This window comes from Cyprinodon variegatus, unplaced genomic scaffold (genome assembly GCF_000732505.1).
Source record: "Cyprinodon variegatus isolate N-32 unplaced genomic scaffold, C_variegatus-1.0 Scaffold456, whole genome shotgun sequence".
NCBI classification, from domain to species: domain Eukaryota; kingdom Metazoa; phylum Chordata; class Actinopteri; order Cyprinodontiformes; family Cyprinodontidae; genus Cyprinodon; species Cyprinodon variegatus.
Genome location: NW_015150909.1, coordinates 264157 through 282803, shown reverse-complemented (window position 1 = coordinate 282803; position 18647 = coordinate 264157). Strand labels below are relative to the sequence as shown.

Sequence of the window (18647 nt, the reverse complement as noted above, 5' to 3'; positions counted from 1 at the left end):
TAATATATCATCAAACATGAAATTATAAACCTAAACCAAATGTTCTCTTTTGAAGAGTAAATTTGGCTGATAATTTATTGCTATTATGTTTTCGTCAATATTTATTACGTTTTAGTTTATATGTTTTTGCTTGCTTGAATGGTTGTTTTTTTCATAACCAGGTACACAACTAACTAAGACTGAACTCTGTTGGTCCTTTGTCCAATTTTCCTAATTATGTTTTCAACTACAGTTGTTATTACATTTAGTCGGAAATTTAATTTCAGTCCATAGATTTATCTTATGTCTTTCTTGCAACATTACAGTGTATAGTACACCTACTTTTCTTTGAAAGCTGAATTTCGCTGGTAACCTTAAACATTATTTAGTAATATTTATTTAAGCCAGTTTGTTGTTTTTGTTAGATTGAGCTGATGTCTGTTGTCCAACGTTTAACCTATAAACCACAATTCACCAAACCATGAAAAGGATTTATTTTTCAAATTAGAAATTATAATTGGAATAGGAGTGTTGAGTTCTGTAGCTTGGACATTTGTAATAATATTTGTAATTTTAACTCTTAATAACTTGGTTTTGGTCTAGTTAGTCCTCTTTGAGCCACGAACAACTTCTGGGGACAATTCTTGTTTGTTCCTTGGATTGAACAATGGTAATAATTCTAAATTGCACTTGTTAAGCTATTGTTTCTGTGCCTTCAGTTAATTGACTTATTCTTGACTTTCAGAATAGGTTTGACAGGAGCTCTTTCCTCAAACCATCAGTAAATAGATTGAATCTCAAAGAACAAATTGACAAGGGCAACATTTCTGAGCAGTCATGTATCTTCTCTTAAACTAGAAGCTAATATCTCATTAATTCTAGGTCAACACAGGCTTTTTGTTATTTAACTAATACCACTGATGTGCCTTAGGTTTTACTTCTGCATAAGTCTTAGTTTTTTGTGGAGCTTTCATCTTAATCCAATGATCTCTGTGATTATTTTCTGATACCGCACTGAATCTGTTTTTGTCTCTTTTTGACCATTTTGAAGTAGCCTATAAGACCCTATGTAGCCAGTATCTCTGACCTGGTTCATCTGTTTAAATCTGGTATGTGTTCCTCTTTGTCTGAGCATATTAAACCTCTGAAGAAAATCCTAGTGTGATAATTCTCGTTTTTGATTTCAACAATCGTGGAGGAATTTCTAGGAATTGGCTAACAGTGTCTTAATCCAAGAGTTTTCCTAGAATGTTGAATATTTATGTTGTTTTTTCACTAAAAATTGTTTTTATTTTTAACAGAAGTATGATAGCACAACTTAGATTTTGGGAAATTAAATCAGGAGATGTTGTGGTGCTAATGTAAATAAGCTATTGCCTCACCATTACTCAGACATACAAATTGTACAATTCAGAAAAGCCCAACTCCAAATTCTGCTTGATTTGCTTTCAGTTATGTTAATGAACAACTACTTTTTTTAAAACAAAGGTTTCCATATTTTTATACTGTGGGCATGGATGGCAAACTGAGCCAGTTAGTTTAAGGCCTGGGGTCCTAACATTTTTAACATTTATTAAAGAATCTAGTCCAATTGACTAATTTTTCATAATATAATTTACTTCTACCTGAAATGGCTTTGTCCTCTATGGGGGAAAAGCAGATGCTACATTTTGAAAGGGGATATAGGAAATATTTTTGGGCGATTTGGTGCAATAAAAGATCAAAATCAGCAGACATAAATATATGATATTCAACTGATTATTAAATGATATTAAAGAAGCAGATATCTGTAATTTCACAAGGATGTTTTAAATATTACAGCTTGCTTGCTTCATTGGACCACAGTCGCATTGTCCAAAACATCTATAATCCTGCTGAACAGTAATGAAAAACATTGATTCCATTTGTCTAATAAACAAAAATATTTAATGTTTAAGTGGTTTTAATGTGTCCCTGTGGTTGCATCAAAGCCTGTTTAAATTGCCTATTTTTGAAGAGAAAGATTTATAGAACATAGGTAAGTCATTTGATTTAAAAAAAAGAAAATGGAAGGTAGAAGATGCATGATGCCAAAAGAGCGAAGAGGTGTGATTTATTTTTTTTTGTCTTTCCAGGAGTTTTGAGCGCCTGTCCAGGCTCTTTTTGTCTGATCAATAGCAGTGATCAAGTGCATCACTTCAAATTCTACATCTATAATTGAAAGTACTTGCATAGTATTGATGTTTTTCACATTAAAATGTTGCAAAGAAAAAACTTAAAATACTTCATCATTGGTTAGAAGGAGCTGTACCAAATTGTATTTCTGAAGATAAGACTAAACCCCAAAAACCCTTGGACAACTGGTCACAGTAGTAACCTTAATAGATGGTACCCTAATACCTATAGTCTGTCTGAATAGCTTAAGTCTGTTGTATATTTTATAAGTCAGGGGGCAGAAAATGGCAAGCCCTACTTTGGAGGTAGCTATACAAGTACTTCCTGTCAACTTTCTAATTTCTTTAGTAGGTTAAGATCCATAGTAGAGGTTAAAGGTATTTTAGAGGATTTTTGCGTATTTTTTAAAAGACCAGACCTCTCCATGGGTGCGAGAGCACACACAAGCCCATTTTTCCTTGTGCACACTCTGTTCTCATAGCTCCTACAAGCTTACTGTGTCCAAACGTCCGTCCTCACCCCTAAACCCCTCAATCACTACATAGAGGGGGACTATATAGTGGACTTTATAGTGAACTCGGTTAACTTACCAATGGTCACCTATCTCCTCCTCCACTGCTTGGTGCCTTCGCCATCTTTGTTATTAGTCTCTGTTGTCGGGTAGCGAAAGCCTATGGTGACAGCGGGCCGCTGTGACAGCCAATCCCATAATGCTTTGCGAGGAATGCTCTCCACTCAAAGCATTCTGGGATATATCTGCCTCTTCTGAGACCTTTCTTTGCTTCTCATACACTTCGTAGACACTTTTTCTCTTATGATCCTCGGCCGCTTTCAAAGAACCAAGTTTAAAAAGGTGGGCTTCAATGACTGACTGAAACCATAGCTCACCACAGATAGATGCCTGAAAGTACGCATGTGCACAAAAAGATAACTAACGTGACGAGCATGTACAATGGTAATATTTAAACATATCACCAGAATGATTTAACAATTACGAGCACCACTTATTTAGGTATTCCACCCAGAAATAAAAGATTGTCTTCTATACCTTTAAAGTGTTTCATTTTTTTGAATTGAAAATTGTAATATTTACAACTAGTATTACACCGATACCGATACCAGTATCGGGCGAGGCCCCGATCCAGCACTAAAATTGTCTTTATTTAAAAAATAAAGACAAACTGTACTTTCCTACAGCCTTTGCTAACAAGTAGATGCATATATTTAAACATCCGTGCTTTCTAAATAAAAGGTATAGTGGATAAAATTCCTTAACCATCGTCATTACTTACCTACTTGTATCAATAAACATTCTGCATAAAATTGATATTTAAAGGCACTAATATCTACAGAAATTGATTATTTGATAAGTTTTTATTAAAATAGTTATTTATGATTTCTCCCAGATGACTTGCAGAGACACATTTTCTCTTTACCTGATATGACACAAAATCTATTTCTGAACATTATGAGAATAAATGTCAAACCAGAGCCAAAGTATAACCAGTGCTTGACAAATAACATAATGCTTGACATTCCTCATTTTAGGGAAGAAAGGGCTAATTTTAAGAGTAAATACGTGTTTTTTTCCCCCCGGAATTTTAGGACTTTGTAATTTTACAACTTTATTCTTGTTTTTACTTTATTTTAATAATGTTATGACTTTATTCTCGTAATTTTATGACTTTATTCTCATCATTTTATGACTTTATTCTCGTACTTGTACGACTTTATTCTCATCATTTTACGACTTTATTCTCGTTGTGACTTTATTCTTATAATTTTACAACTTTATTCTCGTAATTTTATGACTTTATTCTCATACTTTTAAAACTTTATTCTCGTAATTTTATGACTTTATTCTCACAATTTTACAACTATATTCTCGTAATTTTACAACTTTATTCTTGTAATTTTATTATTTTATTCTCGTAATTTTATGACCTTATTCTCATAATTTTACGACTTTATTCTCGTAATATTACGACATTATTCTCCTAATTTTATGACTTTTTTTCTCGAAATACAAAAAAATATATAAAATAGCCTGGCCCTAATACTCCGTTGTACTTTTGCAACTCCACATGCAGTACTTCCGTGGACCCCATAGGTGTCGCGAAACCCCTGTTGAAGACCTACGTGCTAGAACATTGATGCCACTCACAATATGGCGGCGACATTAACGCAGGACCCGAGAACTTCCAGCAAATAGGAAGTAAACGGGGTTTATCAGTGCTAGCTTGACTGGCTATGTTCTGAGGGAAAAAATAATGATATTTTTTAATGTGTGGGATGTGTGTGTTTTATTAGCATTGACAATCATCCCAGGCTCTCTAACGTGTAGCCTTCGTCTGGTTAATCGCTGCTATATTGAACCTCTACGATTTTTTCTGGAGCCGAAGGTTGCCGTTAGCTTTCAGTAGCACTGTGGTTCAAATGTTCGCCGTCATGGAGCTTAAACAGCTAACATCAGATGATCAGTGTTCATGATGGTGAAAGTTGATGGTTTTTAAACAAGTCCACACCTTGTGACAGACGGTGCGTGGAAGCAAACACCCACTGTGGACACTTCCTCTCAGCCTTGTTTAGCTGAGGACCAAAGGACGGTGGACAGCTGGTATGTTCGCGACGCTTTAAGAAGAGCTGTACGTTAAAACAAACTTGGATCCTTTTTTAATTTTACTATTACCATGTCTTGAATACTAAGGTCACTCAGCTCCGTTCAGTCCGTTTAAAACATGTATATTAGTTTATTATATTATTATTTTAAGGTTATGATTTAACCAGATTTCTGAAATCAAATCGGGACATTTCCAGCTAATGGAAAAAAATTAAATAAAAAGGTCTAATTAAGATGATATTAGAAAACTGGGAAAGTAATAGTTTCATTTATTTTTACATATTTAATAAAAATTTCAACAACAAAAATCAAGTTTAAAAGCCAGGATTTCCCCCACATTGTCAGTATTTCCTAAGATTAATAAAATGAAAAAAATCAATGTTGTTATTAATGGAATCTGGTCATTCTGTCTTCTTCCTTCTTCACCTTTTCTCTTCTTCTAACTTCTGCCTGCTGTTTTATTTTTCTAAGTAGATTTTTCTTTCTTCAACTGTTCTTTCCATCTGTTCCTATCTTCTTTCATTCTCATCCCATCTTTTTCTATCAGTTTTCCCATCTTCTTCCTCTCATCTTCTATCAATCTTACACTTTTCTAAAAGAGAGACATAATATAATAATAATAATAACAGTCCCTTCCAAAAACATTAGAATGTACAACATTTAAACTTACAATTTAAAAGTTAAAATAAGATTTTTGTTTCATAAACCTGTTGGTTATTTCTAGATGAGATACCAGGGTTGTATATATGCGGTATAATCTCATCATACATATTATTATTGTTATTTCACCTGATTAAATACTAAATATGCCAATTAACATAATATTTGGAGGTACAAGGGAAATAAAAAACTATTAAATGAACATTAACAAGGGAGTTATTGCTTACTCCATCATTCTCAGATCATCCAGATCTTGTCTCTTTCAGTTTTCCTGTTGCTGACTCTTATTTTTTCACGAGGAACATTCATATATACAAACTGAGTATTATAAAAGCACATCTAAGCCTGGAAGTATTTACCCAAAACAATAAATCTGGAAACTAACTTATATTAACTGTACTTATATAACTAACCGTATGAAAATATACTATAAAGGTCACCAATCAGTTCTAAAGCATCTTTATATGACCCCTTTTTGGTCCCTGGAGACCCACCAGACCAGATCAGAGCCTTACATGGAGTTTTCTATCATTCTGTTACATTTTATCCAGTGTCTTACTAATTCCAGCTGCCTTGCCTTACTTTTTGTTGATAAGCTTGGTCTATGTTACATTCAGGGTCCTCACCTTTAGTAAATTAAGTGAATAAAGTGAAACGATTAACACACTTACCAAAACATAAGGCAGCTCCAGCTACTTCTGCTTCCTCTGTATTGAAAGTGGTGAGGCTCTGTTCCTTATCTTTATGTTTACAGAGCATCCAGCTACAGTAAAAGCTGTTCTGCACACAACATGCTCCTTCTACCGTAATAATAGTCAGTAAAATGGGAAAATGTGGGCCATTTTCTGGAGCAGTTTTAATAGTAGAAAAGGTGGTCCAAAATGGTGACTATCTCCAGAAATTATATGTTTTATTATAGCAGGGGAAAAAAAATCAATAACCACTTGACATTGTGTAAAAAAAATGAAAATCAGTTGGTCGGACATAATGGTCCCTTTTTTATTGATGTTAAAATGTTAAATTATTTCCACAGCATAAAAGCGTCTGGGCAGAAAGTTTAGGTATTTTTGGTGTTTTGTTGATGGGATTCACTCTCATTCTTGATACCTGCGGTATCCAGCAGTAAAAGGGTTTGTGGTTTTTACTTTTAATATTGGGCTAAATTTTCTCCATCTGTTGAAGTTGTGAAATTCATGCACACCAGGTTAACACCGTGATTCTTCCTTAACAAAGCCACGCTGTTGTAAAAGCTGCAGAATGTGGTTTTGCATTTTTTTGCTCAGACTTGAGGATTTCTTTCAAATAGACAGGAAGCAAACGTTGCCCTAAAACAATCATTTACTTACCATGTATATCACACTTAACATAATCTTATTTAGTGGCTGAAGGGGTACCATTTCCCAGTTTCAAATGTATTATCTAAATTTCTGTTCTGTTTTGAGTAAATATGATTAATTTTGAAAATATATTTTAGAAGTATAAATTTTCCATTTGTCCAAAGTTGTTAATCTATTCTAATTCATTCTATTGCTCTTCTAAACATGTGAAGGTTGCAAACAAGGATTGTGAAAAAGAGATTTCCAAGTGGAGTGAGTATGTCTGAGATGATGAAGGTAGAAGCAGACGACTCCGATGGACTCAGTGTGGCGCCCCCCCTTCCTCCGCCACCCGCAGCAGAACTGAAGCAGACTCAAAATAGCAAAGATCTCAGTAAGTGACTCACATTTGCTAAAGCACTGCTGGACTTTTGAAATAATCAGAGTGATAAAATATTTAGGAACATCCAACCCTATTAGGTTAAAGAGTCAAAAATATGATAAAAGTATTTAAGAAACCTATGATTTCCAATGTTCAGAGATGTAAAACCATCATCAAGTCTGTTTGCCTCTTCTTTTTAGTGAGGTGGACGGTAACTGGAATATAGATCTGTTTTTAGCTAAATTTGGCCTCATTCTGAACACAGCGTATTACGGCTAAAAGGGCACTATTTCAGTGATAAGTAAGGAATTTATTGAGTCTTTATACACTGCTTTAAAAAAATAAAGGGAACATTAAAATAACACGTCCTAGATCTTAATGAATTAAATATTCTTATTGAATATTTTTTTCTCTACAAAGTTGAATGTGCTGACCAGGAAATTACACAAAAATCCTCAATTCAAAAAAATGAAATTTATTAACCAATGAAGGCCTGGATTTGAAGCTACACACAATGTTAAAGTAGAAAACACGCTACAGGCTGATCCAACTTGGATGTAATGTCTTTGAAATAGGTCAAAATTAGGCTCAGTATTGTGTGTGGCCTGCACATGCCTGTATGACCTCCCTATGATGCCTGGTTATGTTCCTGATGCGGTGGTGGATGGTCTTCCAAACCTGGACCAAAGCAGTTAATTGTTGGATCGAGACATGATCTCCCAGATGTGCTCAATTGGATTCAGGTCTGGGGGACATGTGGGGGACATGTGGCCCAATCCAAAGTTTTAATGCCTTTTTCTTCCACTCCAGCCACATGAGGTCTAGCATTGTCCTGCATTAGGAGGAACCCAGGGCCAACCGCACCAGCATTTGGCCTCACAATGAGTCTGAGGATCTCATCTCGGTACTTAATGGCAGTCATGCTGCCTCTGGTGAGAACATGGAGGGTTATGCGGCCCTAAAAGACATTATACTGACCCACTTCCAAACAGGTCATGCTGAAGGGTGTTGCAGGCAGCATCTCCAGACTCTGTCACGTTTGTCACATGTGCCAGTAATGAATTTGCCAATCCTGGTGTTCTCTGGCGAATGCCAAACATCCTGCACAGTGTTGGGCTGCAGACATGTGCACATTTGTGGCCTGCTGGAGGTCATTATAAAGGGCTCAGGCAGTGCTGCTCCTGTTCCTCCTTGCATAAAGGGTGAACAGAAGGCAGGCTTCCTGCTGCTTGGTTGTTGCTCTCCTACAGTCTCCCCATTGTGTCCTTGTGTACTGGCCTGTGTCCTGTCAGTGCCTCAAGCCTCTGGACACTACGCTGAGAGACACAGCAAACCTTTGTGCCACAGCTCACATTGATGTGCCATCCTGGATGAGCGGCACTACATGAGCCACGTAGGGTTTGTGGAGTCCGTCTAACGCTACCAGTGTTACAACACCACTGGCATTCAAAAGTTCCCAAATCATTAGCCAGAAAGCATAGGTACTGAGAAGTGGTCTGTGGTCCCCACCTGCAGAACTACTCCTTTATTGCATGAATCTTGATAAATGACAATAATTTCCACCTGTTGTCTCTTCCATTTGCACATGCACGTGAAATTGATTGTCAGTCAGTGTTGCTTCCTAACTTGATAGTTTGATTTCACAGAAGTTTGATTTATTAAAGTTATATTGTGTGGTTTAGGTGTTCCCTTTATTTATTATTTTGAGCAGTGCATTTACAAACAAAACCGAAAATGGCATTTTTCTGCTCTAGCTTTCCTCGGCTCTGGCATTACTTCCCTGCAAATGCCAGTGAGGCGAAACTTTAGAATGAAAAGTGGCACCCTCTAGTGGATGGCGGTAACATTACAACACTAAGAGACATTGGACTTGATAAATTATTCGGATAAAGAAATTTTAAATTTAGTAAGTTAACAATTAATTGTAAGTTGATTATTTGTTTACATCCCTAGTTGATATTTATCATTATTTATTATTTTTATGTGTTTTAAATTAGGAAAATCCAATTTTATTATAATTTTTTTATGATTTTATTTTTTATTACATTTTATATTATATTTTAGAGACTGAGGAATCCGTTTTTAATTTTGAACGGAAATAACATTTTCCCACATTACTTTTTATACTTGTAGTGGTTGGTCATATCATTTCTTAAAAGCATGTTGTGCGTTCAATCAATTAAGAATGTAGTAGGTTTGGGTTGTTTACTCATTGATTTTTTTGCGAATATAAGCAAAAATTTGTAAATCGTAAGTAAGATTGCGATTAATAACTGGCACCTTTTAGGAACTGGAGTGTCTTCGTTGGAGAAGGTCATCTTGCAGGAGTAGAGCATGCAACCCGTGTACTGTACAGAGGCCTCAGTTGTCGAATAGACCAGGGTTTCTCAATCCTGGTCTTCAGGTCCCACTGTCCTGCACGTTTTAGGTGTTTCCCTGCCTCCTCACATCTCCTCCTCACATGGGTTAAGAGACCAGGGTTAAAAGAGCCATGACTGCATTCCCTAAACTACATCCTTCTTCGTGTGGACAAGGACTAGGAAAAATAAATATTCATACAATATTAAAACGACCTTTACCTTGAGTTTAAGAAAATAAATTCTGGCCTTTTTGGATATGTTAAGCAATATTTTAAACATTTGTGTTATGCTTTTCTCAGTCCATCAGATGTTGGTGATCAAAGAAGAGGTTTTACTTGACTGCAGTTCGATTTTGGATCCAGACGCCCCGCTGCAGAAGGAGGAACTCTGCATCAAACTTGAAGGAGAGCACTTCAATATGAAGACTGAAGACGAGGAGAAACCTCGGTTATCAGAGCTTTATCACATCAAAACTGAAGACAACATAGAGTCAGAAGCTCAAACCAGCACGATTGGAGTGCAGATAAAAACAGACCCTGATGGAAGGGAATGTGGAGGATCCGAACTAGACAGGAACCCTGATCCAGTATGTTCCTCTCTGGAAAGTAAGATGACGGATAATAGGAAGAGTAAAATATCAAAACTGCGATCCAAACTTACAACTAAGGTCGAAGTTAATGTGGTAGAGAAGCCATTAGGTTGTAATGTTTGTGGTAAAAGACTCAGACACAAGACTCATGTTAAATTGCACATGATGATTCACAGCGGAAAGAGAGAGCATAAATCAGATGTTTGCTCTAAAGTTTATAGAGAAAAGCCTTCTCCCCAGATCCACAAGAGAGTCCGCAGTGGTGATAAAACTTTTGCCTGTGAAGATTGTGGTAGAAAGTTTCATGCAAAGAAATTGTTTCAGCAGCACCTGAAGGTCCATTCAGAAGAAAAACCTTTTTCTTGTGATGTCTGTGGAACAAAATTCAAAAGGAAGGAGACGCTTAAAAACCACACAAGGATTCACACTGCAGAAAAGCCATTTGTCTGTAGTGTTTGTAGTAAAGGATTTTCACAACAGATTCATCTGAAGTGTCACATGCGTGTTCACACGGGGGAGAAACCATTTATTTGCAGCTTTTGCAGCAAGGGGTTTGCATTACAAGAGAATCTAAAGAGACACATCCGTGTTCACACCGGGGAGAAAATGTTTGTTTGTAGTTTTTGTAGTAAAGGTTTTTCACTGCAACAGAACCTGAAGAGTCACATGCATGTTCACACAGGGGAGAAGCCATTCATCTGCAGTCTTTGTAGTAAAGGATTTTATCAACATGGGGTTCTGAAGAGACATATGCGAGTTCACACAGGAGAAAAACCGTACATCTGCAGTGTTTGCAGTAAAGGATTTTCACTACAAGAAAACCTGAAGAGACACATGCATGTTCACACCCCAGTGAAACTATTTATCTGTAGTGTGTGTAGTAAAGGGTTTTCACAGCAGGATACTTTAAAGAGGCACATGTGCGTTCACACGGGAGAGAAACCATTTATTTGTAGCTTTTGCAATAAAGGGTTTTCGCAACAACATCATCTAAAAAAACACATGGATGTTCACACTGCGCCGTTCAGCTGTAGCGACTGTGGTAAACATTTCGTGAAGGAAATCCAGTTAGAGCGACACGTAAGAGTCCACACAGAAGAGAGGCCGTTTGGGTGCGATGTTTGTAAAACCAGATTTATTCAGAAATGCCATCTTGACAACCACATGAGAGTCCATTCGGGTGAGAAACCATTTGTTTGCAGCGTTTGTGCTAAAGCATTTTCCCAACAAGATCGCCTAAAGAGACACATGCGTGTTCACACTTGTGAAAAACCTTTTGTTTGTAATGTTTGCAGCAAAGCTTTTTCACAACAAGGGAATCTAAAGAGACACATGAGTACGCATGACAGCTGTATGTAATGAAAACTATAAGTGTGAGTGGATTATTCTTCGGTCCTGACAGCAAAAGTATAGGCCCAAGTAAAGCTGGATTATTACACTGAACAGATCAGTAGTTATAAAATAACTACTGATTTACTAACATTTGTTGTTGTAAAATATTACAACAATAAATGTGCTGTAAGGTGCATTTCTAATGAGGTGGGAAAAAAGACGTTAATATAAAATCTTGACTCTTTCAAAGAGCAATTCCCATAAACTAAATTATTTGTACCCATATTTTTACATTTTTATTATGTATTTCATGCTTTTTTAGTGTGCCCTTTTTTAGGACATGTGCCATTATCAGCAGGCCAAACTTTTATGTATTGTAGCTCAGTTGTTGCTACTGTTTCTAAAAAACCTCATTCAGCATACATACTTAATGACTGCATTCATGATTATTATCTACCTTGCTCATATAAGTAGATGCTCACAGCCTGTAACCATGTTTATAAGCCAGCAGACTTGATTGCCTATATGCTAGCTGTGCTAACATGAAGCTATATTCTTCGACGCCTTTGAACTGATATGGAGTTGGAAGAGAAAAAATAAACATGTATATATTTATGTGCAAAAAAGTACTTATTTCTGCCCATGGAGTATTTATTTGCAGCCAAAATGTAGGTATAACGTGAAGCACTGCAGGGTATTGGGGAGGGTAAATTGGCTGTTGCTTCACCTTGGCCTTGGATAGCTGCCAGGTTCATGCACCCACTTTTGTCGTACAATTAAAGTGTGTACTTTTAATCACCATCTGAGAATTTTTTTACGTTTTTGAAAAAACGGTGTTCCAGTTTAACCCACCATTCTATAATTCCTTCTTTTAAAAAGTGTCCTTTACAGTCTGTAGCCTTTCATTTCCCTCACTATGTTCATCCCTTGCAGAGCTCAGCACTGACCAAATGTTTTTCTACAAACACCTGATGAGTGTTTGATTGAGGCTCTATTTAATAGGCTTCGGCTCTTAAGCCTATCACTTGTTGGTTAAAGAAGCAGCAGTATGTAGTCCATACACATGTGTCCAGTCCACAAATGCAATCCATTTACTGGCACAGAAAAACTTCACAGTCAGCTTTGGCACGTGTTAGGAAGTAACGTAAGTAATAAAGAAAAAGTAATACAACGAGAAAATAATCTCTTGTAAGAATTTTCTGAATCACTGTAGTTCATCCACAGCATAAAATATTTGAGAACCTGCTGAGTCTAGGACGATTGTTTCAGTAAGCTCTGCCCACCTTATATCTAATGTTGTGGCCACAAATAAAGACTTCAAAGCAAATTAGTTGTTAGTGCGCATGTCTTTTATATTTCCTGGTTGAAAATATGTTTCTTGTGCATATAAATAAGTATTTCAGGGTAGCAAATTAGTATTTCATGCACATGCTGTCTTCTTTTTTCTCTTGTCAGTTCCCAGGCTCCACTTTCTATTGTTTTTGTAGTAATCTAAACTGTACATGCTGCTTATTCTTATTTTAACCTCTTAGGTTTTTTTTAAAAGGTATTTCAGTGATGTTATCTGATGTAAATGATGAAAAACCAGCTCCTTTTGCTTGTTTGTGCACCAACCATGGCCAATAAAGTCGATTGTAATACAAACTAGTAGGTATATAACTGAAATGGCCTTTGCTTTTAATAAGATCTAAATTGAAAACTTACATAAGAGGTGAACACTGCAAAGACTTGAAATAAAAAATGATTTTCTTTGTCCATTTACTACTACATTTTAATGGCTTGCAACCATAAACCCATGTTTTTCACTATAAAAGCCTTGTTTTTATGGAAGGTAATACACAACCGTGCATTTTCTATTGGCTATGGACATGGACCATAGAATGCATTAAAAAAAAATGAATTTACCATCTTATCTCTGCTGCTGAAGGTTAAGTTAAAATGCTTTACAACAGTACCTACATTATACGTTCCACAGGGTTATCAGAAAGTATTGAAATTAAGCCAGGAATTAGACAAGGATGTCCAATATCTTCCAAATTGTTTATTCTATGTACTCAAATTAAAACTTCTTAGTGCTGAATATCTGAGTTCAGCGCTGAAAAAAAAAAATATTTACAGACTCTTATTCCAAATAGCTGCTGTTATATTGTTCATAATGTGTGCACAAATCTCCACACAGGCTAAAGAGAGTACAAATAAGGTAAGGATAGATATTAATGTTTGTTTTAGTATAACAGAAATAAAGGGTATAATTAAACAAAAAAACAAAAGAGAGGTGGCAAAAGTTATAGGAAGAAGTAAAGAAAGGAAGGTGGTTCTATAAAATCCAAAAGAGAATCGGATAAAATGAGAAGAACAGAAAGGAACAGAAGAGAAGAGATAATTATTTCATGACTTAGAATAGGATACACAGGATTGAATAGGTCATTATTTTTTAACAGGGAAACATCAGACAGGGAAATGTGACTGTAGGGAAGATGAGACAGTGGAACATGTTTTTTTTTTAGTTGTAGGAAATATTTGATTTAGAGAAACAAGTTAATTAGGAAACTTAGTAATATGAAATTGAAACCTGACATTGTTGATTTACTACAAAAGGAATCAGGAAGCAGAGGATATCAGGTTATATTTGAGGTTTTGAAAAATTAAATTGTATAACAGGATATAGTGTTTTTTTTTTGTTTTTGTTTTTTTGCCATGTGGTCCACACTCCTTACCAATTGGTAGCAGTAATGCTCACCTTATGTTTTTGCCAACCGCCAAAAAAAAATTCAAGAAGAAGAAGAAATCAGAGGATATCTATGGATTAGAGTACTTCAGTAGCGTTAGTACTGCAAGCAACCTGTGGGGGGCAGCAATACGCCAGGAGGCGTCTACCCTGCCGGAAATGCAAGACGAAGAAGATCAGCTGCGAGAAGTCAGCTTAGCTAGCTAAGCCCGACAGAAATGAGCGTCAAACTTTCCATTAAAAAAATTGTAATTGATGACAGACTCCCTAATTAAAATTTTTCAGCGTAATGTCGCGTTTTTTTTTTATAGGGAACTGTTGGGATTATTATTATTATTTTTAATCGGCTGTGTAAAGCAGTGTGAAGCCAACGCAGCTAAGAGTAGAAAAACCTGATCAGTGTTTTGGTCGCCGATGCTTTTAAGGTTTAGCGTTATAAGGCAAGTAGTATTTTAAACAAGGGCGGTGAAAACGAGAATCCCAAGTGGACTAAGAATGTCTGAAATGATTAAGGTTGAAGCAGATGAACCTGGAGGGCGCAGTGGGGTGTCCCCCCTTCATCAAGATCTAAGTAAGTGACGCACATTGGAGCAACTCAGCCCTGAATGAATTAATCAAAAATGACAGAGTTGTGTTTAAATCCCAGTATACAGTATCCAGGTCTGCTACCCCCCATAAAACCCAGTTCATCTAATATGAATCCAGTTCCAAAGCGAAAAGAAATAATTTTACCAGTTGAGTTTTAAAAATAGGATTGATAATTATGCCTTACTTTATTCTTATGTGACCAAAAGTTAAAATGTTGTTTTATCAGATAATGACATAAAATCCAGCAAAGTTTTGGTAGGTTTGTGAATGTCATTTTTTTCCCCTCTTTTTTTTAAATAGGGAAAAAATAAGTATGGATGAGTCTGCAGCTCTTGACATCATTCCTGATCAGTTTCATCAGTCACCTGTTTTCACGCATTGATAGTTTTTAAGCTTTTCCTCATGCATTTTTCCAAAGAGGCATTGTCATATTTTCCATTTCAAACACAGGAGCTCAGTTTGGAAAGGCCTTGTGTCTGGTCCCACTATGGATGCAGGGGCGGATCTAAAGGGGTGGCCAGGGGTGCCATGGCAACTCCTAGCCAATAATTGGCCACCCCTACCAGGCGATATGTTGTTGCTCCTGAGATGTAATCCAATAGCCCTGGAACCAGCAGTACTCCTCTAAGTCTGATGGAGGCAGCAGTGATACCATCATGTAGAATTCCTACTTTGACATTTATCGCTGGTATATTAACCAAAAATTTATTAGAAAATGCAGCAAAAAAACAATTCACAACAATATAGACTATACTAGAGAGGACTAACCAGAATGTTTGCTCGTTTCTGAAATAGGTTTTACATTCTATAGGGGAGAGTTTGTCTCTGCAGTCACCTAGAAGTCTTCTATGTAATTAAAGATAAAGAGCATTGCTCCACCCATTTAATCTATATATTATGTAGAACCGTAAATTAATATAAATGGCACAAATGTATAAATATGTGCATAGCTTCACATGTAGTCTGTAGCCTCTTTCCCCTTGAAAATACCAGGTTAATGCATGATTTTCAGTCATGGGTCGACCCGCTAAGAATCAGCATCTGGCTCCCTTCCCCCTGGCAAAAAAGCCGGGTCTAACTCCTAGCTGGCCCGCTGCATGGCTTCTTTCCTCCCGCCGCTGTGGTCTGGTGACAACCATCATTCTGGTTTAGTGTTGATGATGTCACCAGCACAACAGAGTTTATATAAATATATATAAAGCTATAATAAAAGCTCTAAGCTTAATATTTTACTTGATTCCAAAAAGATTATGTAAAGGTTATTTTATCAATTGTAACCAAAAGATAGCAGAGGCAGTTATAGTGTGTAAATAAATGACAGAGGCTGCAGGAATCAATTGCAGGGAGAAATCTATATCAATTAAACCATTTCAGAAAACAATGGTATGTTAAATATTATGACTACATCGTAGTAATTTATACATCCATTTAGGGTGGCATATAGAGTGGATTCAATGGTAGCTTTGCTCATGCAGACTGACTCATTTTTAATGGGGAAATAGATGATTTAGACTGATTTACAGCAGTTTCCTGCACTTGAACTGAGAGCCTTTCATTTCTTTCAAGAGGCTAACAGCTGCACATGCTGTTAGCTAAAGGCTGTAGACTCTGGGCGATTGGTATTTTACCAATCAGGGACTGGTTTTAGTTTTGACGTAGGTTAAAGAGGTGCAGGCAAGGCTGTTCTTTTCAAAAAATTTATAGAATATAGAGAAAATTATGTTAACAAAGGATGAAATAAGAAATGAGGTTGAAGAGGTTTTTAGGTGGCTTTAAAAAAGCTGTTTTAATTCAGCCATAGAGGGACTGTTTGCCATCTTCCCTTACCTCCAGCTTAGTCTGTTGCTGACCACTGCCCAGCACTGGTCTCTCTGCATAGGTAGATTTACAAGGAAGTACCTCCAAATCCGACCGTCATCCAGACGCAGCTCTGGATGAACCAAAGTGGACTTTTTTTAAAGTCTTTCAAGGACTTTTCCCAAAACATTATTTGCATCCCCTGGCCAATGAAAATTATTTTATAGAGAACAATTTAGCAGAGGTCAGTGAAGTTAAGTTTTACCTGTGCTTTTATTGTGAAATCCCAGCGGTCCTTGCAGAATTCACCGCAGAAACCACGCTTGGTCTGAATGCAACTTAAGGAATGAACTGTGCTGGCTGTGTTTGTTTTGTGGTAATCAAAGTTCAACTTTTTAGGAAGCTCTGAATAATTTTCTTTCTTATTTTTAGGTTTGTTGGTCTTCTAAGTAATTTTTGCCACTCCAGATGGGGAGAAAAACACATCTGTTTTTGTCCAAAAACAACTTTTACTTAATTTAAAAAACTAGGATAAATCTCAGGACCTACTTCTTAACCATTCTATATTATCACATTTTAGATATCACACCTGTGTAATTAAAATAAAAATCAAACAAAAGATTTCTAAAGCTTCTTCTGAACAGTTTTTTATATATATATATATTAGTTTCAAATCCTTTTTTCATTAAAATGTTTTAAAATCTAAAATATTGTTCATAAGCAGTCATTAATATCTGTGTTTGCTTTTTGTTTCCAGTCCATCCGATTTTGGTGAAAAAGGAAGAGGTTCCTGATGATTGGAGCTCTCATTTGGATCAACAGAGCACAGAACCTCCCAGAATAAAGGAGGAAGTGGAGGAACTGAGGATAGATCAGAAGGAAAAACATTTTGCTCTGAAGGGTGAAGAAGAAAATAAACCTCCTTTATCAGTTCTGAAATTTAAAACTGAAGACGACAGAGACACGGAGGCCCCAACCAGTGGCTCAGCTGGACGGATAAGGAGAGAAAATGGAGAGGAATGTGATGGACAAGAAGGAGACACCTGTTCCGATCCTTCATGTTCTTCTCAAGAAAGTGAAATGATAATAGACCACATAGATAAATCATCTAAAAAAAGTTCCAAACTGAAATCTCAGACAGGATCCCTTCACGGAGGAAGGCCATTTGGATGCAGAAAAACATTCAAACATGAAATTTCTGCTACAATGCACATGTTGTCACATAATGGAAAGATAGAGCATAGCTGTGATCTGTGTGGTAAAGTATTCAAAAAAAAGAGTTCTCTTCAGACGCACATAAGAGTCCACACTGGAGAGAGACCATTCGTCTGTGATGATTGTGGTAGAAGGTTTCATAGAAAGGCGATTCTTAAAAGTCATTTGGAGGTCCATTCTGGGGAGAAGTCTTTTTCCTGTGATGTTTGTGGTTCAGGATTTAAAAGAAAGGAAACCCTTAAAAAACACATGTGGACCCACTCCACGGAGAAACCATTTGTTTGTAGTGTTTGCGGTAAAGGATTTTCAAGACAAAATCATCTCAAAAGTCACATGTGTGTTCACACAGGAGAAAAACCATTTATTTGTAGTGTTTGTAGTACAGGATTTGCACTACAGCAGAGTCTAAAAACTCACATGCTTGTTCACACCGGAGAGAAACCGTTTATCTGCAGTTTCTGTAGCAAAGGGTTTTCCTTGCAAAGTCACCTGAAGAGTCACATGCGTGTTCACACAGGAGAAAAGCCGTTCGTTTGTAGTGTTTGCAGGAAAGGGTTTTCTCTACAGGAAAATCTGAAGAGACATATGCGTGTTCACACAGGAGAGAAACCGTTCACTTGTAGCTTTTGTAGCAAAGGATTTTCTCAACAAAATCACTTAGAGAGTCACATGCGTGTTCATACGGGCGATAAGCCCTTCATTTGTGGCGTATGCAGTCAGCGATTCTCGCGACAAGCATATTTGAAAAACCATATGGATGTTCACACTCAACAATTTAGTGATAGTTAGTCTTCTACAGAATAAACACAGTTACGTTATATCAACACTATGCACCTTTCAATGTTTTTGTTATATTTAAGTCAAGATTTTGACACTAATTTAACAGTGCACTTGTTTTACACTTTAGCCACATTCCCCAGTCACACT

General features: G+C 36.6%; 2 protein-coding genes across 2 annotated transcripts; both read left to right on the top strand.

Moving 5' to 3' along the window:
* Positions 1-4385: 4385 nt before the first annotated feature.
* LOC107093986 (gastrula zinc finger protein XlCGF26.1-like) lies at positions 4386-11488 on the top strand. Its single transcript, XM_015389377.1, has 3 exons — positions 4386-4750; positions 6963-7123; positions 9771-11488. Exons 2-3 carry the CDS (start codon positions 7009-7011, stop codon positions 11417-11419), a joined length of 1764 nt encoding a protein of 587 aa, XP_015244863.1. The 5' UTR covers positions 4386-4750; positions 6963-7008; the 3' UTR covers positions 11420-11488.
* A 2808-nt stretch (positions 11489-14296) lies between these two features.
* LOC107093988 (gastrula zinc finger protein XlCGF57.1-like) lies at positions 14297-18647 on the top strand. The gene is made up of 2 exons (XM_015389379.1): positions 14297-14691; positions 17263-18647. Exons 1-2 carry the CDS (start codon positions 14616-14618, stop codon positions 18507-18509), a joined length of 1323 nt encoding a protein of 440 aa, XP_015244865.1. The 5' UTR covers positions 14297-14615; the 3' UTR covers positions 18510-18647.